Here is a 21,027-nt window from a genome sequence, read left to right as displayed (position 1 = left end):
GGCCCTGGGGAGAAGTACCGGGGACACCTGTTCAGGCTCCCACTGTGGCACCGCCCTGGGGCGGGGGAAGGAGGTAGGACATGTGGGCATTGGGGCCTGTGGGTCCACACCCAGGGTGGGTGACCCTCCCTCTAACCTGGGCCCAGCTTGGCTGGAGACGGGTGGGAGTGCGGCCTGGGGCTGGTGGGTAGGTGGGCACTGTCTCTCCCTGACTGTGTCCTCCTGTGTCCCTCTGCCTCGCTGCTGCTCCGGGACCTGCTCTGCACGGCCCGCCCTGGCAGTGGGGCAGGTGGAGCTGGGCGGGGGCCCTGGCGCAGGCAGCCTGCAGCCCTTGGCGCTGGAGGGGTCCCTGCAGAAGCGCGGCATCGTGGAGCAGTGCTGCACCAGCATCTGCTCCCTCTACCAGCTGGAGAACTACTGCAACTAGGTGCGGCCCGCAGGCGGCACGCCACGCACCCTCCGCCTCCTGCACCAAGAGAGATAGAATAAAGCCCTTGAACCAGCCCTGCTGTGCCGTCTGTGTGTCTTGGGGGCCCTGGGACAGGCCCCGCTTCCGGGCACTGTTGTGAGCCCTTCCCAGCTCTCTCCACGCTCTCTGGGTGCCCACAGGTGCCAATGCTGACCAGGCCCAGCATGCAGTGGCTCTCCCCAAAGCGGCAATGCCTGTCGGCTGCCTGCTACCCCCACCCTGTGGCTCAGGGTCCAGCATCAGAGCTGGGGGAGTCTCTGAGAGGCCAGGGGTGGTGGGGCCACTGAGAAATGACTTCTTGTTCAGTAGCTCTGGACTCTTGGAGTCCCCAGAGACCTTGTTCAGGAAGGGGAATGAGAACATTCCAGCAATTTTCCCCCACCTAGCCCTCCCAGGTTCTATTTTTAGAGCTATTTCTGATGGAGTCCCTGTGGAGGGAGGAGGCTGGGCTGAGGAAGGGGGTCCTGCAGGGCAGGGGGCTGGGAAGGTGGGGAGAGGCTGCCGAGTGCCACCCGCTATCCCCAGCTCTGGGCAGCCCCAGGACAGTCACATACCCTGGCCTCAAGGCCCAAATTGGCAGCTGTCTGCAGCCACAGCCTATGCCAGCCCAGGCCCAGCCAGACACCTGAAGGACCCACTGGTGCCTTGGAGGAAGCAGGAGAGGTCACATGGCACCATGAGCTGGGGCAGGTGCAGGGACCACGGCAGCACTGGGCAGGGCCTCAGAACCCACGCCTTGGGCACCCTGGCCATAAGGCCCTGAGGATTGCAGCCCAAGAGGACCAGGGAACCGCCAGGGCCACAGAGGCAGAGACCAGGGCCAGGGTCCCCTTGTGGACCCTTAGCCCTCCCTCTCCCAGAAAGCAGGGCCGCTTGGCTGGCTTCCTTTGCTACTGACCTGCTGCTCACCCAGAAGGACCCACGGGCCCTGGTGATAAGGTCATTCTGACTCCAGGTCCTTGGGGGTCCTGACACGGAGCCTCTTCTTCAGCACCCCTGAGCACAGGGTGGCTCTGCTGGGCATTCAGCCTAGTGGGCAGACAAGTACCCCGGGGCTGCTTGGAGCTACTGTGGCCTGGGAGGCCAGCGGGTGACCCTAGCTACCCTGTGGCTGGGGCAACCTGCCTGCTGCCGACGCCAAACCAATCTGCACCTTTCCTGAGAGCTCCACCCAGGGCTGGGCTGGGGATGGCTGGGCCTGGGGCTGGCATGGGCTGTGGCTGCCGGCCACTGCCAGCTTGGGCCTCGAGGCCAGGAGCTCACCCTCCAGCTAGGGACCTGGCCATTGGGGCAGCCCTGTCCCTGAAGCTCTGAGCTCACCCCTTCCCCATGACCACATGAGCCCCCTCCACCCAGAGATGTCACAGCCCCCAGCTAGCCCCGCCTCCAGAGTGGGGGCCAAGGCTGGGCAGGCGGGTGGACGGCCGGACACTGGCCCCGGAAGAGGAGGGAGGCAGTGGCTGGGATCGGCAGCAGCCGTCCATGGGAACACCCGGCCGGCCCCTCTCGCACGGGTAGAGACAGGGGCGCCCTGCTGGAGCTGAGGTATGTGAGCTCGCGCGGGGCTGGGCCAGAGCAGGACCTGGTGGCCCAGCTGGGAGGCTGCCCACCAGTTGGCCATTGGCCAAGCTGTTGCCCTGGCCGAACCTGATGGCCAACAAGGTCGTAGGGAGTGATGGGCAGAGGCCCGTTCTGGGAAGGGAGGGTCAGTGCTCTGTGGGGGACCATGTGCTGGCGTGGAGGGCAGCAGGAGGAGCCCTTTGGTGTCCAGGGACTCCTGGAGCCACCCCAGCCTTCCGGGACTTGCAGGGCAGCTGGCACTGGCTGGTGCTAGCGGCTGAGGAGTGTCCTTTGAGGGGCCAAATTTTCTGTGACTTCTGTCCTGGGGGACTTCTGGCCTGAGGCCTCAGGAGAGGGCAAGGCTGCCCACCCAAAAGAGACGCAGCCATGGTTCACGGTACCCTCAGCCGCCCTGGGCCAGAGCTGGGGCCAGTTTTCACCTTGTTGAGACCTAGGACTCTGTCCCCCAATCCTGTCTTCTCCAGCACCTTGACCCCACCCCCCACACACTGTGTCCTAGAAAAGGTGCACACGGGAGAGCAGAGCCAGGGCAAGGGATCACCGCTCCATCCTCCCAGGCCCAGCGAGAAGCAGCTGGCCAAGGTGACCCAGGTGGCAGAGAGAACATCAGACCCAGGTTCCTGTCAGGCACCACCTTGGGCACCAGTCCCCAGATGCCCTGGCTGCGGAGTGTGGATGCTCCCGGAGCCCCCAGGTCACCCCATGTGAGCCAGGCCCACAGAGCTTGGCTCTGCAACGCCTGCGGGGCCGCTGCCTATACTCCGCCCCTTCTGGGAAGCTAAAAGACAGCCCTTCAGTGTGCAGAGACCTGCCTGGCCTTGGAGCCTGGGCTTCACACGCCCACCGGGCTGGCAGGGGCACTCAGCCCCGGTGGTCACCCTGGCGTTGGGTACATCTAACTGCTCCCCAGTCACAAGGCAACTGCTCCCCAAGGCTCCCCAAACCTGCCGGCCCCCCTAGAAGCCTCTGCCCTTTCCTGGGGGACTGAGGGCAGCCTGCAGGCCGTCCCGCACACGGCCTTCTGTCTGGGCATCCTGCCTTCACGTGTGCTGAGCAGGGAGGAAACTCTTATACCACGTTCCTTAAGCGGAGACTGAAACCTGCAGCCAGGCACATGGCACGTGCCCCCACCCACCCAGGACACACAGCGGTGTGGCTGCCTCCAGGCTGGCTCCCTGGATTACGTCTGCTCTTGGCATGGATAACTGGCACCTTTGCCTGGCCGTTGGGGCAGTGTTTGCCTTCCCCTGTCGGCAGCAAATATTTACTGTCCTCCCTGTCTCCAGGCCTGAGCAGACCCTGGGGGGATGAGAGTGGACTCAGGGGTGCTGAGGGTACCCTCCTGCCCTTCAGGTCCTGGTGCCCAGCAGGAGTCCGGCCCAGGGAAGAGAGTGAGGCCAAGACAGGTGGTATTTAAGCCTGAGCCGCTGGGAAAGGTAGCCCTGGGCAGAACTTGGGCCGAACATTGGCCAGTGTCTGTCTGCAGCCAGGCTATGAGGTAGCTGGTTCCAGGATGGACGCCTTTCCACTCCCAGCAATGTGGCCAGGAGCCGCCATTCACAGGTGCGACCAGCAGATGGCATCAGAGCCTCACTTTTGATGCACTCCAGTCACCAGCCACGGGTCCAGGCTCCGGCTGCCACCCAGGGTCTGAGCAGCTGCATCCTGCCCCTGCTGGGCACTCCCAGGGGCTGTGGGGCCTGTGGGGTCTGTGGGAGCCCTGCCGGACACTCTTCGGAGCTGTGGGGGCCCCTGCTGGGCACTCTGAAGAGCGTGGGGCTTAGGAATGAGAGGAGGCATCTGATGATGATGAGGGGGTCCACCGAGGCCCCCCGCCTGCTCAGGTCCAGTCTCGGCCCCCAAGTCAAGCCTCAGGCCAGCCTCTCACCGGCCTGGGTTTCTCAGAGGGCCGGGACAAACATCCTGGGTCTCTAATACTCTGAGAAAGCCTCTGGTTAGACTCTGAGCCCCACCTGCAGGCCCTAGAATCACAGAGAGCCAGGGTGAGAAGACCAGGGGGACTCCGTCCCTAACTCGTCGTGGCCGAGCCCACCGTGGCCAGAGGTGGACCAGGCTGTGGGTTTCGCTGAGGGTTGCCAGGGCCCCTGGGGGCTACTGAGGCTGGAGGCCAGCGGTGGCCAGGGGTCTCCATCCCTCAGCCACTCAAGTCGGAAGGTGGAGTCCTGGTTCCCATGTGAGGAGGGGGCTTCAGGGACTGGGACCTGGGGGCACGGAAGGCCTGGAGCTGGGGTCCAGGCGGTTCAGGGTTAGTGTGTTCCCACGCTCCCCTCCGCCAGCGCCGCGAGGAGAGGGAGGTCCACTCTGGAAAGAATGTTTGGGGGCAGGGGTAGACAAGGTCTGGGAACGCGGAGATGACACGCTGGGGTGCCGCCTCCGCACCCTCCGCCCTTCCTCCCACTATTGTTTCTGGCCTCGGCCGCAGGAACAGCAAGGCAGATTCCTTCGAAAGTGGGGCTGGCCGGAGGCGGTACCCCATCGTCCCTCTCGCGGCCCAGCCGTGCTGTGCTGGCGCCAAGCTCCCTGCCGGCCTCCCACCCGCTCCTCCGCGTCCTCAGCTCACTCCCCTGCTCCCAGGTGGCCCCAGTCCCCACCCCACATCGCTTGGACTCCCCACTTCCTGCCCATCTGCTGCTGTCGGGAGACATCCTCCTCTTTGACCCCAGGGACTGCTGAGGCAGCCTCCAAGCCTCCCAGTGTCCCTGAGGCTGCCCCTAGTAGCTGGCTTGGGGCTATACCAAAAGGTCACCCCACAATCCCCACTTTCCAAGGCAGGGAGATAGCAGGGATCTCAGGGTGCCCGTGGACCGAGGACTAAGTCAGAGTCGGGGTCTCTCAGGCCGAGGGAAAGATAGGTGGTGCCTGCTGGGCTCTCCTCACCCAGGGAGGCTGAGAATATCTAGACCCAGGTGGCTGTGACCCCAGGCAGTGTCACAGGGCTGCTGAGGGCTGCGCCAGAGCCAGTCCCGCCCTTGCCAGGGATGGAGACTGGCCTCGAGGAGGCCCGGCCCTGGGGGTCCGCAGGCCTGTAGGCTTCGGGGAGGCTCTGCCCCCTGCAGCCCAGGCTGCTGAGTCATCAGAACCTCGAGGGCGCCGCGGGCCCCACATTCCGCCCAGGCCTCTCACTGACCCCCTTCCCAGCCCATCTGTGCTTTTGGAAACCAGAGCCAGAGCCCCCCACGGCCCTGCCAACTTGCGGCTGCTCACACTGGGACTCAAATCGCACCCTTCTGTCTTCAAAGTCCACCTTCACTTCAAAGCTCAGTCCCACCCCAGCCCAGCCTCCACAGGGCCACCACCTGCCCACATCCAGGCCTGCTGCTGCCCAGCTTCGGAGGGACCTTGGGCATCCCCTGATCCTCTCTAGAGCACAGGATCCCTGGCATGGGCCCATTACACACGGGTGGCTGGGCGGGTGGTGAGGATGGGGCTGGGAGGAGATCCTGGGGACCCCATGGTGGAGGCAATGAGGCTCCCAAACCCTGACTCCGGGGATGGCTGCTTGGTCTTCCATTGGGCCCTCCGAGCCCTGACCTCCGAGGTCCAAGGAAAGCTTTCTGGGGCAGGGGTGAGTGGAAGGTGGGCTTCCTCCCTTGCCAACCAGGGGGTGGGCCCAGGGCAGACGCTCCATGGGCATTTCTCAACCTAGGCCCAGCTGTGGGGAAGGAGGGAGCAGGTGGCCAGGTTCCAGGTAGGGGGAGGGGTTGCCTGAGAACTCGGGAGAGAGGGAGGGCTGGGGCACACCATGCCAGCTCCAGCTGCACCACCAGAGCTCAGAACAGAGCAGGCAGGAGCCAGCAAGCTGAGAGGCTTCCTGAAGGAGGTGTCCCAGACCCTGCCGGCACTGCAGCCTTAAGCATGAGTCCACGCTGGGCTCCCACTGCCAGGGGCGCAGACCCAGCCCAGCACTGCCCATGCTGCCCTCGCCAGAGACCCATGCGGAGTTAGCACCTGGGTCCTTCCCCCTGGCTGGGCATGGGCTGGCCCTGACAACGAAGAAGGGGTAGCTGTGGCCTCAAGGTCTACAACGGGTTGTGATCTGTGGGTGCCAAGAAGCCACAGGCCCTCAGCGTCCACAGGGCCAGTGAGTGTCCACCCGGGCCAGTGTGGGGTTGAAGGGTGAGAGCTGGCAGGCGGGGTTGATGTCCTGGCTCTGCTGCTAGTGGCTGTGTGGCTTTGGGAAAGTCACTTAGCATCTCTGGGCCTTGGTTTCCTCATTTATCAGAAGGGAATCAAAGGAGCCGCTGCCTGCCTCGGCTGCCGGGTGGTGTAGCTCAGTGGTGTCTGTGAGCGGCAGGCCCTCGGGCAGCTGCGCCTCTGGCTTCAGCACACCCATGAGCTGCTTTCTGTGCCTGCGCCTTCAGATCACGGGGCCAGCCCCGCGGGTGTGTCTCACTTCTGGGCACCACAGGCGAGGGGAAGCTGGCATGTCCTCCGTGGGAAGTGGCAGTCCCCATGGCTACCCGGCATGAACAGGATGTGTGGAACGGACCTTTCAGGGAGGAGCAGCTCCCCGAGGGAGGAGCCTGGGGCTGGGGTACGGAGGCCTCTGCTCATCTTGGAGTAAAACAAGCAGGAGGGGCTGGATGCGGTGGCTCAGGCCTATAATCCCAGCAATTTGGGAGGCTGAGGCGGGCAGATCACCTGAAGTCGGGAGTTTGAGACCAGCCTGACCAACAGGGAGAAACCCCATCTCTGCTGAAACTATAAAATTAGCCGGGCGTGGTGGCACGTGCCTGTAATCACAGATACTCAGGAGGCTGGGGCCGGAGAATCGCTTGAACCTGGGAAGCAGAGGTTGGGGTGAGCTGAGATGGCACCATTGCACTCCAGCCTGGGCAACGAGAGCGAAACTCCGTCCCAAGAAAAAACAAAAACTAAAACAAAGAAAATCAAAACAAACAAAAAAACCAGCAGGTGGGGCTCTGAGGTGCCTGCGACACCCAGGTGCAATCCGTGGTCCTGAGGCCCATCACAGGGAAGGGGTTTTTGCAGCTCTTTCAACCCCCAGACCAGCTTCCAAGGAAGCCCAGGGCAGGGAGAAACCTCAGCGGCACCATCAGAGCTCAGAACAGAGGAGGCAGAAATGAGCAGGGAGTGGGGCCAGGGAGGCTTCCTGGAAGAGGTGTCTCCTGCCTTGCTGGCACTGAGGTCTTGAAGATGGGTCCATACTGGGCCCCTGCTGCCAGGGATGCAGATCCGGCCCAGTGCTGAAATAGGTGCTCCTGGAGCCTCCCTCCTCTTCATGAGCCACAGGCTGTGAAAACCCCAGAGTCCTCCCAGGCAAGTTTGTTTCGGTTTATTGTTATTGTTGTTGTTGTTGGAGTCTTGCTCTATCATCCAGTCCAATGGCGCGATCTCGGTTCACTGAGACCTCTGCCAGCCAGCCAGATTTACTGGAGTAGGTGGAGGAGTCTTTGCAGAGAGATCTCCCGGGCTGCCTAGGCCTGCCGCAGAGTTGCTGTGCAACTAGGCAGTGTTTCTATATGGCCACCAAAAAAGGTTGCGGCAGCCGTGGGTAGGGGAGGCAGGGGCAAGTATCACTCGACGTCAGGGGGAGCATAAAATTGAACGTTTATTAACATTGATTTTGTGCCAGAGGTGGCTGCCCAGACCCATCCACTGAAGCGGTGAGGTTGGAAGGGAGAGGAGAGGCGTAAACAGGTCTGTGCAAGGTCGTTGGCAGAGCGGGGCTGTGAACTGGGTTAGCCCCCAGGCCCCTCCTGCCCATCCGTCCTCCAAGCACTGATGTGTGAGTGGCACAGTGGGCCGCTCGGCCCTGCCAACCCCTCGGGCTGTGGCCCTATCGCCTTTGAGGGACGGTCTCACTTCCCCGGCAGAGGCAGCCTGGCCTTCCAGTACCTCCATGGTGTAGGGCTCTGGGGCCACCATCTGGTGTTTTCAGGACTAGGTTGTGAGTTACTTCCTCCTTTTCTCTCAATTCCCAAGATTTGGTAAAGAGGCCCTGTAGCCATGGTCATCATGGCAATATCGATTTATTGGGAAAGCAAGGTGCTTTCTGAAGCTGTGGATGTAATTCTCACACGTGGCCACAAGGTGTCAGGCTCGGGCCAGATTTGGAAATCTGCGCTTTCCAGGTGGAGCAGGGTGGGGCTGGGAAGCGAGTTAAGAACCAAATTCAGCCCATCTGGGCTCATCCTAGGGCCGCTGCCTCTGAAAGGGGATCCCAGCGTTCTACCCCGGGCCTCTCAGGAATAGATCTGATTTTATTTTCATGCTAATGTAGTAGTTTCCTCTCTTAGAACAAAACGGATGTTTCAGAAAGGTTTTTCCAGACCTATCCTGTGGCTTAGGCCTTAAGCTTTAGGCTGCTCACCAGGCCCACAGCCCCCTGGGGGGTAGGAGACACCCAAAGGGAGGAATTCCCTCAGCGCCCCCTCCCAGTCCTGTAATGCCAGGACAGAAGCAGATAAGAGCCCCGGATCCAAACACAAAGGCGCAGAACCCGTGGCATCCCGACACTGTAGGGAGGTGTCCTAACTTTGCCCCCAGAGTCCCCCTCCAGAGTGCCCCAAATTGCGGTGCCCAAGACCTTTGGGTTATGCCACTGTAATTCTAGAAATGGCCGCCAGGTGTCAGCATAAGGCCACGTAAGACACTAAATGGCGAAGGCTTGGTGTAGAAGATTTCTGGGGGTTCCCAAGACTCTCAGGCATGAACAAGGGTGGGCTGAGCCTCTCCCAGGCCTGAGAGGCAGTGGAGCAAGGAGGTTTTTCTATGTCGCGTCCCTCACTCGTGCACCACAGTTTTTGTCCGTTCTGCGGTCCCTCTCACCTGTCTCCATAAAGCGTGTGTACCCCCTGACCTCTGCATGGAAAATCTGTGAAAGGTAGTGCTGTGGGATCACAGCTCTCGCACCCCAACTCACTGATCCCCAATGCCTCTAGTCCTGCCTCGGTGGCACCATGGCTTAGCTGCTCCCCGGGGGCCCTTTCTATCCTGACCCCTTCTCCCTGCTTTCCTTCTGTTTACACACCCTGTGTTACAAGATCCTGATGGGATAAAATAGCCCCGGACTAGAGTGAGGTCCTCCTGGGCCCATCCAGAGATGGAATTTCAGTCCAGGGCAGAGTCTGGATTCAAGACACCATTGTGGGACTGGGAGGCTCCAGGTTTCCAGGAGTTTGACCCGTGGGCTGCTTCCCTTTCAACCCCTTAGCTGCCCACCTCCTCAACCTGGGGACCCTTCATTTGGGGGACATCCCATGAAATCACTTCATCTGGCTTGGCGTCAGTCCTTCACTCTCTCTAGGTCCATCTGCAGCTTGGAAAGTCCCAGCCAAGTGTCTCCAGAGGGCTCTGGCTGTCACTCTTTGCAATATTTGGGCATCTTGCAGCAGACTCGAGCTCCAAAGCAGAGCTAGAGTCAGCAGGAGCAAGGGCTGCTTCATGCCTACTTCCTTGTATCTTTGTTTTGTTTCTTTCCCTGAGTCTTTGTTTTGTGTCTTCTCTTCCTGCAGACTTGAGGAAGAGGTGTCAAATTCCCAGTAAGACTTGGTCTAATCCAGTGGGTGATTCTTTCTGAACCCTCCCTGAGCTGCTGCCAGCTCCGAGTCTGTGCTTTAGCTGGAAAGACTGTGAACCCATTCAGTGCTCTGGACCTGACAGGGCCATTAGCATCCCTCCCCACCCAAAAGCCAAGTGAAAAATCCCATTTTCCCTCCTCCCATGGGAGGACATGGCTCTGGGGCATCTACATCTTATTGGAGACATCCCCCAACACACACCAGATTTTAATCCCCTTCAAATCTAACTCTCTTCCCTGTTGAAATCCTTGTTATCCCCACTAGATGTCCTATTCCTCCAGCTAATGAAAGGATTTAAGATGAGGGCTTGAAAGAAAAAGGGAGAGGGGACAATTAAATCCCAACCCAGGCTAGTCAGCTAAATACCCTGAAGGTGGCTGGGGTGCATGGGTGTTGGGAGGGTGGGGACTGGTGGCTCTCTGGAAAGTACACGTCTTTGCCTCTTCCTGTGTGTCTGATTTGTGCCTGGTCTTCCTGTAGGCTTGGGGAAGAGGTTAGAAATTTCCAGTGTGATTTAGTCCAATCTGGTGGGTGCTTCTATGTGAACCCTCACCCAGCTGCTGTCAGCTTTGAGTCTGTGCTTTGATTAGGAAGGCTGCAAACCTGTCCAATCACCCCACCCAGGAATGCCTGTGAGTGCCACTTGCAGCAGCATCATTAGAACTTAGTACCACACATGGAGTGTACGAGGTCAGATCCCAGACATGAATAGTGAAGCGGAAAATCCCCCAGCTATGGGCAAATCCTTGCCCATGGAACGTGGAAGGACATAACTGCATGCTACATAACTGTACTACGAACACCTAAAACCCAATTTTTCTGCTCATTCTTGAACCCTGCTTTTTCCCCCTTATTCCCCCCCATTTTGCCAGTGCCACGCCCACCAACATTCCAGGGTGTCAAGTAACTGCCAAGTGTCACTCTAAGTAGAGCTACACCCACTCCCCACTACCTCCACATAGCCCCCACCTCCTGGCTGGCAGGGGGCTTCTGGCTTATGCCCACGCCCACAGGCGCCTTTCTGCCAGGTCAGGGGGGGCCAACCCTCCACCCCCTGATGCACCATGCCCTGGTGCTGGCAAGTGCCTGAGCCAGCTGCCCCAGTGGCCTCAGCACTACCAAGTTGGCACAAAGCTCCCCAAATTTGGAGGGGCTCAGGGAAAGGAGTGGAGGGGATGAGGAGGTGAGGGGCAAACCCATCATTTCGGTTGGCATTTGAGCAGGTGCCATGCTCAGCGGAGATGAGGCTATCCCATCTGTAGAGGCTGCATTAACATGCACACTCTAAAAGTGCCCTTCGTTCCTCCAGCCTCAGCCTTGTCCCCCTCCTCCTCCTCCACGTCAACCTGGCCAGAGGGTCTGGATGCCACAGCCAGAACACCACCTGCTTTGGTGGCGACTGCTGATATTGGCCAGGCTGGCAGATCATCATCCAGGCAGTTTCGGCAGAGAGCCTTGGGCACCAGTGACTCCCCAGTCCTCTTTATCCACTGTCCAGGAGCTGCGGGGATTGCGCAGAGACTAGAGTACAGGTAACTGGGCTCCCATCCCTTGAGTGTGGGAGAAGAGCTGCATTTTGAGTGTTCAGGCGTGGGTGGGCCCGGAGCTTGGGGCAGCTGCCAGGATCCTGGTTTCTGAAGGAGGGGAAGAATTTCTGCTGCTGGAGGGTCCAGGGAAGCCTCCTGAGAGTAGCCTGAACTTCAGCTTCGGGGGTGGGGGGTGGCAGGGAAGCCTGAGAGCAGCCTCAACTTGGCGGGGGGTTGGCGGGAAAGGCCATTGTGGAGAGGGTTCTTCTTATAGGGCTGCACAAAGCCACTGAGGGTTTTGCAAGGAAAATAGGTTTTCCTTTACTAATTCACCAAGCAAAATGGGAGGGGTAGGGGAGGAGGGCCAGGCGGCTCTTCCCAGCAGGAACACACAGCTGTCTTCACAAGTGTAAAGGATAGAGTCTTTCTGTGTGAAAAATCTCCCCCTGTTGCATCCCCCACCCCATTCCCAGAGATAAACAGGAGACTTTGCAGAGGAGCCAGGGGCCCGAGATTCTGGTGCAGATATTTTATTTATATATATATATACACACACACACGCGCGCACACACACACACACATATACACCATTTTAAAAGTAAAGCTTCCTTCTCTCCCACCTCCCTATGCCTCCTGACCACCAGCAAGAAAGTGGACAGGAGACTGAGGAGAAAGGCCGGGAGCGGGCAACAATGCCCCTCCATGTCCCCCCCAGGTTTAACTTCTCTCCTTCTGATGGTGCACCTGGTCCCCCTTGCCACCCTCTCAGCCTCCCTGGTACACAGAGGGGCCTTGGGGCCAAGGCAGTTTCCCTGGGAATTCTCATTCATGCATGAAGTTTTTCTTTCTTGCGCCCTGGACCCAGACTCCTTAATCCACCCAGGGTGGTGTCTGTGGGGAGGGGATTCATTTCCCCAGGAAGCACAGCCACCCCTCCCTCACTGGCCTTGTCAAGGCAGAGCTGTGCATCCAGTGGCTTTTGCCGGGCCCCCCTCCTTGTCTCCTTTCAAAGTGGGAGTGTTTGGAGGTGGAGGAGGCTTTCATATTCTATGCTGTGACCCCTCAAGGTGGGCCATTTGTGTACAGCCCTCCACCCCCAGTGCCAGGCAGAAGCCCACCCTCACCCAGGAACTGGGCAGCCTGTCTCACAGGATTTCAGCCTCTCCATCAGCACCAGAACGCCCTTTCTAGGCAAACTTCTCACCACTTCTACCTTCCCTTGTACTTTGAAAAAGGGAGCTCTAGGCAGGGGAGGGGCTAGAGGGGGAGCCACTGCTCAAATCCTGACAAGGTGATCCGAAGGCAGCCAGGGGAGGGGGATGGGACGGGCTCAGGCTTGGTGTGTATGGGGGCGCTTTGCTTTTAAAAGAGATCGGCCGGGCACAGTGGCTCAAGCCTGTAATCCCAGCACTTTGGGAGGCCAAGGCAGGTGGATCACAAGGTCAGGAGATAGAGACCATCCTGGCTAACACAGTGAAACCCCATCTCTACTAAAAATACAAAAAATTAGCTGGGCATGGTGGCGGGCGCCTGTAGTCCCAGCCACTCGGGAGGCTGAGGCAGGAGAATGGCATGAACCCGGGAGGTGGAGGTTGCAGTGAGCCAAGATTGCACCACTGCACTCCAACCTGGTGACAGAGATTCCGTCTCTAAATAAATAAACAAATAAATAAATGAGGTAATCTCAGCAACATCTTTTTGCTTTTCCCCAGGGACCAAAGAGTCACCACCGAGCTTGTGTGGGCGGAGGTGAATTCCAGCCCCCAGCTCCAGGGCTCCGAATCGCTGCTGGCTCAGCCCCCTGCCCAGCCTGCCCCACAGCCTGAGCCCCAGCAGGCCAGAGTGGCCAGAGAGCCCAGTCCCGAGCTGAGCTGCTGTGGCCTGTGGCCCAGGCGACCCCAGCGCTCCCAGAACTGAGGCTGGCAGCCAGCCCCAGCCCCAACTGCAGAGGCAGAGAGGTGAGTGTCTCAGGCACCCTGAGGCCTGGCAGAGAGGGCCACAGGCTCTGTACCGGAGTCTTTGGACTGGGATCACCTGCTTCTGCAAGCAGCTGTGGCTCAGAGAGGCTGGCGTGGATTCTGAGTCACACAGCTGGGATCTGGAGCTCTGTGGTTGGCTCCAGGTGTTTCCTTCTAGGGGCCAGAGCAGGTGTGGGCAGAGCAGACTTCCTGCAGTCTCCACAGCACTGAGGTCCTGGCGGGGGAGCTCCTGGGAGAGGAAAAAGGGCAGAGAAGGGGAGAGGGGCAAGGAGAGAGCAGGCAGCCAAGAGGGAGAAGATAGGCAGAAAGTGGATAGAGGGGGGAAAAAGGGAAATTATATCAGTTAGGAATAATCTGGAAACCCAAGGAAAGCTGGGCTCTGCTGGGGACTGTGAGACCCCTGGGTTCTCCCTGCCCCAGGCTGCTGACCGTGGGGTCTTGCACCAATAGCCTAACCTTTCTGTCTGTCCCTATTTGTCAAAGTGGGTGACAGTCTCAGGCCGCCTGGCTGTTCAGAATTGAGACAATAACCAGAGGCCTTCTGAGCAAAGGGCCTGAGGGGCTCCGGCATCAGGATCCCATTGTGGTCAGGAGCCTGCGGGGCTTCCTTTGTGTGAGGAGGGTGGAAGGTGGCTAGAAAGGCCCAGCCAGTGGCCTCTGCCTCAGCCGGAGGGAGCTCTGTGGTGGTGGCATTACCCATTCACTGGTCAGGCACTGGGGTGATGGGGGAGGCTCCAGGACTTGGGGAGCATTGGAGGTGGAGGGACATGGATTGGAGTCCCTGCACCTGCCCCGTGACAGGGGCCTCCCTCAGGGTCTGCAGGGAGGGACCCAGCAGTGGACTCTTCAGGCTGGTTTTCCCATCCCAGATAGAAGCCAGGAGTGTTCTTTCAAAGCTGTCTTTAGCTTAGACACTCAATAAAATAGTAACACAGTGGCGCCGTCTCAGTGCTTCGGGGCGTGTACCGTCTGAACCCCTTTCCCAGGGCCCTCTCCCAAGCACCCCAACCTGGACGCATATCCCTCCACGTACTTTTGGCTTTGGGTGGATTGAGCAGCCTTAGGGTGGTCTGTGCTGTCTGGCGTGGAGGCTTCCAGTTTGGGTCCTCCGTCCGACTTCCCAGGCCAGCCGGGCTGACGCCAGCGAGCGTGTCCTTCGCCAGAGAGGGGAGCGAGCGCAAGGTCAGCGCCCTGCAGGGGGTGATGGAGGGGCGCTCTGAGGACCCTTGGAGAAAGGAACTGCATTTGTAAACTGCTGGGCTTGGTCCCATGGATGGGTGAGCGGTTAGCTCAGAGCCAGAGCCCGGGAGGAAAAGGGAATGGGAAAGGCCCACTGCAGGGCCGGTGAGCGAGGGGATGTGCAGCGGCCACAGGCTGAGGCTGGGGTATGGGCCAGGCTCCCTGGGGTGAGTCTGAGTCCTTGAGGGGATGTTCATTCTCTGTGGAATTTGGGTTTGCCAGTGGAGAGGAGACCAGCACTGCCCTGGTGAGGTGCTGGCTCAGGGCTGGGGGAGGGCGCTGCTTGGGGCTAAAGTTCCTGCCAGCCAAGCTCTGGGCAGGAGGAGACCCCAGCCCCCTCCTAACACCCTTGGACTGCTGGTGGGACCCTTCCTACCTCCGGGGGCTGGAAGTCGTAGGGAAGGAGCCGGTCTTGGGGAGAACCCGGATGCTGGTCTTGGCTAGCAGGGAGCCGGTGTGCTTTTTGAGTCCCAGGGTGACCCGGGTCTGCCGCAGCCTCCAGCCTGCCCTGGTCACTTTTGACTAAATAAGGAGAGCACTCAGCAGGCAGCCCCGTGAGGGACGGGGAACGTGTGTGTCCCCCCACTCCCCCACCTGCTCCTCCCTCCCTACAGGGTCACTACATCCTGCTGTGGACACCCCAAGGTGACCTCAGCCTTCTTCCTACCTCAAAAAGTCCAGGCCTGTGTCTCCAAGCATGAGTGGTAGCTCCTTGGGGGAAGGCACCTCTGCAGGGTAGAACAAGGGGAAGAGACCCCCAAACAGGTCACTGGTGTCATTGTCCCCAGCACCCCCAAAGAGGAGGAGAGCCCACGACTCGGAAATGGGGCTCTCCCCCAGTGCCCATCCCGTCCCCAGCCTGGGAAGCAGGCGTGGAGGAAAAGGAGCGGGGAGCCCAGAGCTGGCCCTGGGGGCCCTGGTTTTGTCAATGACAGGAGCCTCAGCAACCTAGTCTGCACTCCCAGGATCCGGGTTTGCAGACAGGCACTTTTCAAATGCTCCTCACCTCCAAATTTACAAGTCACCTTGCAGAGGAAGACATCAGCACAGTCTGGGGACTGTCTGCTGGAGGCTCCCTGTTCTATAGACACGGGCTGGAGCGGCCAGAGAGCTAGGGACACGGGGAGGCTGCAGAAGGCTGGTGGGAAGGGGGGGCAGTGATGGGTGGAGGGAGATGGACCAGATGTTCTTGGAATGGGACTTGGGGGTGATTGATGCAGACAGAAATTTGAAGGGGACATTCCCACGTGTCTTGTGCTCTGGGTGGAAAATGGACTGTTTTTCATGGCGGGGGGGTTCTCTCCGTCTTGCCAGGCTAATGTGGAAGAGATGCCTCACCCTGCCCAGCTCCCCACACCTGTCCAAGGCTGTGAACTTCTGCCTCCCCAGTGCCAGGCTTTGAGATGCCCCCCTTCTAGCGGGGGTCCTCCTGTGGGGTGGCAATGGGGACAAGTAGTGCCCACTGTACTTGCCCCAAGATCCTACAGCATTCTGCTGGTACCCAGCGGTGCCCCCTCTCTGGCAGTCCCCCCACCCACCGCACAGGTCCCCTTAAGGCCACTGCCCCATCGGCCGACATTGCCCAACGCCAAGGGGTGACCTTGTTCCTGCTGACAGTGCGGTTGGGCGCCTGCACGCGGGTTTAATATTTGCCTTTAAGGAACTGGGCTTTCCCCAGCCTGAGTGGACAGGCTTTCCCTGAAAATTCGCTTGGAGAGAACGAAAAGAGACGCCTGGCACCCCAGCGGCGTGCAGTCCTGCACCCCCCTCCCCACCGGCCCCTGTTTCTCATTTTCCTCCCCACTTCCTCTCCTCTTCAGTGTTACCCAAACAAAACTGGCTTCACCCTTGTTTGGTGCTGGCGAAGGCCCGAATGGCGCGCGCAAAGCTCCGAGGCGGGCCGGGGTGGCCGCCGGGGGTGCTCTGGGCCCCCAAGCCAAGCCGGGGACTAGCCTGCCCCCGGTGGCGGCTCGGCCGCGGCTTCGCCTAGGCTCGCAGCGCAGAGGCGAGTGGGGCGCAGTGGCGAGGGGAAGCCTGCGGACCTCCCACGCGGGGACCGAGCAGGTAGCTGGGAGTCCCGGGAGCTCCCGGGAAGCAGCGTCCTGGTCGCTCCCTCGCGGCCTTTGGGTTTCTTCCTTCCACCCAGACGCCCGCTAAGCTCGGGCTGCCGCCACAAACGCGCTCTCCGTGTGGAGAAAGCAAAGAAAAAGAAAAGAAAGAAAGAAAAAGAAAAAACCCAAAGAACGAAAAGCAGCATTTCAGCCGGCCGTGCGCGCCAGGGCGCTCCGCGCTACCTGCCCGCGCCGCCCGCGCTCGCGTTCCCCGGGGAGGGCGCCAGTGCTCCGCGCGCGCCCCAGTCAAGGTGAACCCCGGGCAGCGCCTTCCTTCCGCGGCCCGGGAAGCTTGAGCTCAACAATTAGCCCTTGGTCCTCGGGGGACCCCAATGCACGGAACGACTTCCCTGCTTTCCCCAAACTCGGACATTTTACTTGTTCTGGGATCCTCTAAATTGAGGCATTGCTTCCCAAGTCTTCCAAATACATTCAGCATTTCGACGGGTCACAAGAATTTTCTTGGACATTAATTTCCGGGGACGTCAAAACACACCAGCCCGGGCTGGCTTTTCCAGACTTACACTATGTCGCCTGGGTCCCCAGATTTGCTTTCTTCCAGGCTCTGGACAGTTTTGTACACCCCTCCCCAGGTCCCACAGATTTACAGACTACTGACCCGGGTTCCCTAATTTTAAAGACGAAGCCCTTGGTCCGTGGTGGTCGCGCTGACCGATTTGCCTGGCTCCCCAGGATGTGGACAGTGCCCATTCCACACTTAGACATTGTTCCCCAAACAAGTGGAACTTCCCCCCATAATTTTGAAAATTAACTCCAGGGTCTCCTAAGCTAACTGTTTCCCCCACATTTCCGCCCCATTCCGCACCCCCACCCCACCCTTCCCGTTCACCTCAGCATGGGACATTTGCTACTTAGTTCCGCAAATCTGTTCGCACTAACCTGGGTTCCCTAAATTTTACACGTTGAATCCCAAGTCCCTCATGACACTGAGCAGAGCTGGAAGGTTGGAACCCTCAGAGTATGAAAATTGCTTCCCATACCTTCCCCCAAATTCGGGCATTACACCCAGAGCACATTCAATCCTTTTCCGAATCATAAAGGACCTGCCCTCTGATTGCCTGAGTTTCATAAAATGGAGAGATTTCCCCAATGATTCCCAAAACCTATTGAGAATGTTGTGGGTGTGTGAGTCACAAAGCTTTGCGGCATTAATGTCTATGGCTCCATAGGCTGCTTGGCCATGAATCAAGTCCGTTAAGTGTAGACACTGCCACCCAGGTCCCTGGAACACACTGAGCAGTTACCAGGAGGTGCTCAAGTGTGACCCAGGATTCTCCAGGTCCCCAAATCGCACAGGGTCTCACGGGTCCCTCTGGGCTAAACGAAGCACAAAAGAACCCCTTGGACACAGGCTATTTTTATTTCTGTTATGCCAGGTGTTGCTAACGGCCCCAGTTCCCAAACGTTCTGAGCATTTTCTCTGCATCACAACGTTGACTATTAAACAATTCTCTGGGTCCCCGGAGCTTCCTCACAAGAATCTTGCTTTCCCAAAATTCAGGCATTGGTCTGAAACCCCAGTGGCCAGGATCACACTGGACCCTTTTCCTGGTCCCCCATACTTGGATGTTCTGGATGCTGCTCTCCAGGCCCTCTGGAAACATTCAGCATTGCCCTCGGGTCAGAGGAAGGCACTGATTTCTCGGGCTCCAAACAACCCACTGAGTCATCTGAAAGTTAAGCAATATTTCCTTCAAACACACTGTACACTCCCTATCACAAAATCTGAAAATTCCTAAGTCCTAAGACCTAGGAACTCTGAATCCTCTTTCTCGAAAACATACCTATCTAAAATGTACAAGTCCTCCAAGGACTATGAGTGACTTCCCTAGATCTTTAGATTCAAAAACGATTTTCCTGGAGCCCCCAAATTGAGGTATCGTCTCCCAGCCTTCCAAGCAAATTGAGATTTTTCTCCCTTCACAAAAACAACTGAGCTATTTTTTAAAATACTGATTTATGAGTCTCCTGACTTTATGATCCCTGCCCTGGGTCCCCCTACATTTAGAAAATGTTCCATAGACCCCCAAAGCACACTAAAAAATGTCCCTGGGTCCCAGAAATCCCAGGCATGAAAAAACCTGTGACCTGTAAGTTTCCTAGCTACTAACCAGGTTCCCAGACATTTAGATATCAAATCTCCATTGGGTAATTTCCATGTGTCCCCAAAACCTGAAATGTGTTTCACTGGGGCTTCCCCAAATGCAGACACTGTCCAGGAAAATATATAGTACTTTTCTTATTTACCGAAAATAAACTAATGGAAATCATTTAAAATTTGACATAGAAAAAGAATACTGATTTTTTTTGTTTGTTTTCCCCAAATGTACTGATCACACTCCAGGCTCCCCCAAAATTTAGACAGTGCTTTCTTCCATCTCTGAAGGGTATTAAAACGTTTCCCTGAAGCCACAGTAATTATGAAAGTTATTTTTCTCCGCATGCTGCCAGCGTCCAGGCCACTAACTTGTATTCTTAAGATGTGAAAATTAATCTCAGCTTCCCCCTAACACACCAAGAATGTGTTTGGATCCCCAAAATGTGTCCCTTGCTTTCATCTCCCAATTTTAGGCAATGTGCCTCTTAGGCAAAACTCCCAATTTCATATGGAGAATTTCCTTTAACTACCCCTCCTCAAAAATTGGTCTGGGATTTCCTGGGTTCCCCAAGCTAGCTGGCCCCTATTTTACACCTCTTTCTCTATGTTCCCAATTGCATGGAGCAAGTTCTTTCATCCCCCAAACCTGTAATCTATTTTTCTGGAGTCTCAGGTTTAGTCATTAATCACGGTTCCCACATTAACGGAGTCCCCGGGGTCTCCTCCTCCAGGACACCCATTCGCTAAGCCCGCAAGGCAGAAAGAACTCTGCCTTGCGTTCCCCAAAATTTGGGCATTGTTCCCGGATCGACGGCCGCCCACTGCAGCTTCCCCAACCCTGCGCACAGCGGGCACTGGTTTCGGGCCTTTCTGTCTCCTACGAAGTCCCCAGAGCAACTAGGATTTGGGAAATTTCTCTAGCGTTGCCCAAACACACTTGGGTCGGCCGCGCGCCCTCAGGACGTGGACAGGGCTTCCCTGCGTCCAGGAAAGCGGCCGGGCATTGCCCCCAGTCTCCCCCAAATTTGGGCATTGTCCTCGGGTCTTCCAACAACGGACTGGGCGTTGCTCCCGGACGCTGAGGACTGGCCCCGGGGTCTCGCTCACCTTCAGCAGCGTCCACCGCCCGCCACAGAGCGTTCGATCGCCCGCCGCCTGAGCTCCTGGTGCGCCCGCGATCGCAGCCTCCAGCCTCGCGGTGAGCTCCCCGCCGCGCCGGTCCCCGCCGCCTCTGCGCCCCTGCCCGGCTCCCGGCCCTCATCTGCTGCTGTCCCGCCGGTGCTGGCGCTCGTATCCGGCTGCCGCCGGAGAGGCCGGCGTGGGGCACGGGACCCGGCTGCGGACTTGAGGCTTGGCGGCTGCGCTCGCTCCGGCTGGGCGCCCCGAAATCCGCGCCACTTTGGTTTGCTCATTGCAAAGATCTCATTTGTGGGGAAAGAGGCTGGAGGGCCCCAAAGTGGGGTGGGCAGGGGGCTGCGGAAAGGGACGCGGAGGAGAGGCGCTCCCGCCGGGCGGTAAAGCGTCTCTAGCCCGCGGGCCTAGGACTCCGCCGGGAGGCGCGCGCGGAGCGCGGGCGAAGTGATTGATGGCGGAGCGAGGGGGGCGAGGGGGGCCTGGGGGGCGCGAGTTTCCGCCGGCGGCCCCTTCCCCTTGACCAGGCTTTGGCGGCGGGGGGCTGGCGGGGTGCGGGATTTTGTGCGTGGTTTTGACTTGATAAAAATCACAGTGCTTTCTTACATCGTTCAAACTCTCCAGGAGATGGTTTCCCCAGACCCCCAAATTATCGTGGTGACCCCCGAGACTGAACTCGCGTCTATGCAAGTCCAACGCACTGAGGACGGGGTAACCATTATCCGGATATTTTGGGTGGGCCGCAAAGGCGAGCTACTTAGACGCACCCCGGTGAGCTCGGCCATGCAGGTAGGATTTGAGCTGTGTTTCCCGCCCTGATTCTCTCTCCTTTGGCGGTCGGGCAGGCTCCAGGCCTGGCCCAGATTCGGCCTGGCCCAGCAGGCCTTCCGTGCGTCCCGCACCTGGCGGGGGCTCCGGGGCTCCGGCGCGGCACCGGGGGGCGCTCGGGATCTGGCTGAGGCTCCAAGCGCCGCGTGGCCGGCTCCTCCTGCTGGGGCAGGTGGCGGCTGCGCGCCCCGCCCGAGGCCAGGGGCCCCCTCCGCCGCAGCAACCAGCAAGGATCCCCCGATCCAGCCCCGAGCCACCTGCATCTGCACTCAGACGGGGCGCACCCGCAGTGCAGCCTCCTGGCAGGGCTCTGGGAGCCCTCCTGCCCCTTCCTGCCCGGAGACCCCAGCTCACGAGCACAGGTCGCCCTGGCACCCCAGAAACCCTAGATGGGGCCCCTGAATTCTCTAGAACGGGCATTCAGCATGGCCTTGGCGCTCTGCGGCTCCCTGCCCCCCACTCAGCCTCGTCCCCGCGCA

General features: G+C 59.1%; 3 protein-coding genes across 8 annotated transcripts in view; 2 read left to right on the top strand and 1 right to left on the bottom strand.

The window, feature by feature from the left end:
- Positions 1-14,057, top strand: part of INS (insulin) — a 15,167-nt gene extending 1,110 nt beyond the window's left edge. For 2 of the 6 annotated variants that reach the window (XM_011930074.1, XM_011930075.1), the window contains exon 3: positions 282-504. In XM_011930074.1, the coding sequence (XP_011785464.1) occupies positions 282-427 (146 nt within the window). In that variant the 3' untranslated portion in view covers positions 428-504. Of the gene's footprint in view, positions 1-281; positions 505-10,924; positions 11,148-12,853; positions 13,100-13,934 lie in introns of those variants that run through there. The other 4 variants (XM_011930078.1, XM_011930077.1, XM_011930073.1 and 1 more) reach the window with 3 other exon arrangements.
- On the bottom strand, positions 12,834-20,136 carry LOC105503230 (putative insulin-like growth factor 2 antisense gene protein). Its single transcript, XM_011930079.1, is given in 5 exon segments — positions 12,834-13,349; positions 14,154-14,311; positions 14,954-14,967; positions 19,697-19,940; positions 19,942-20,136. Coding segments are annotated over 5 exon segments (552 nt in total). The 5' UTR covers positions 20,002-20,136; the 3' UTR covers positions 12,834-13,273.
- Positions 19,409-21,027, top strand: part of IGF2 (insulin-like growth factor 2) — an 8,653-nt gene continuing 7,034 nt past the window's right edge. The window contains exons 1-2 of the mRNA XM_011930080.1: positions 19,409-19,787; positions 20,345-20,509. Of these exons, the coding sequence (XP_011785470.1) occupies positions 20,348-20,509 (162 nt within the window). The 5' untranslated portion in view covers positions 19,409-19,787; positions 20,345-20,347. The remainder of the gene's footprint in view (positions 19,788-20,344; positions 20,510-21,027) is intronic.

The sequence above is a fragment of the Colobus angolensis genome, unplaced genomic scaffold, assembly GCF_000951035.1.
Source record: "Colobus angolensis palliatus isolate OR3802 unplaced genomic scaffold, Cang.pa_1.0 Scaffold84, whole genome shotgun sequence".
NCBI lineage: Eukaryota > Metazoa > Chordata > Mammalia > Primates > Cercopithecidae > Colobus > Colobus angolensis.
Note: the sequence above shows the minus strand (reverse complement) of the source record. Positions and strands in the feature narration are given on the sequence as shown.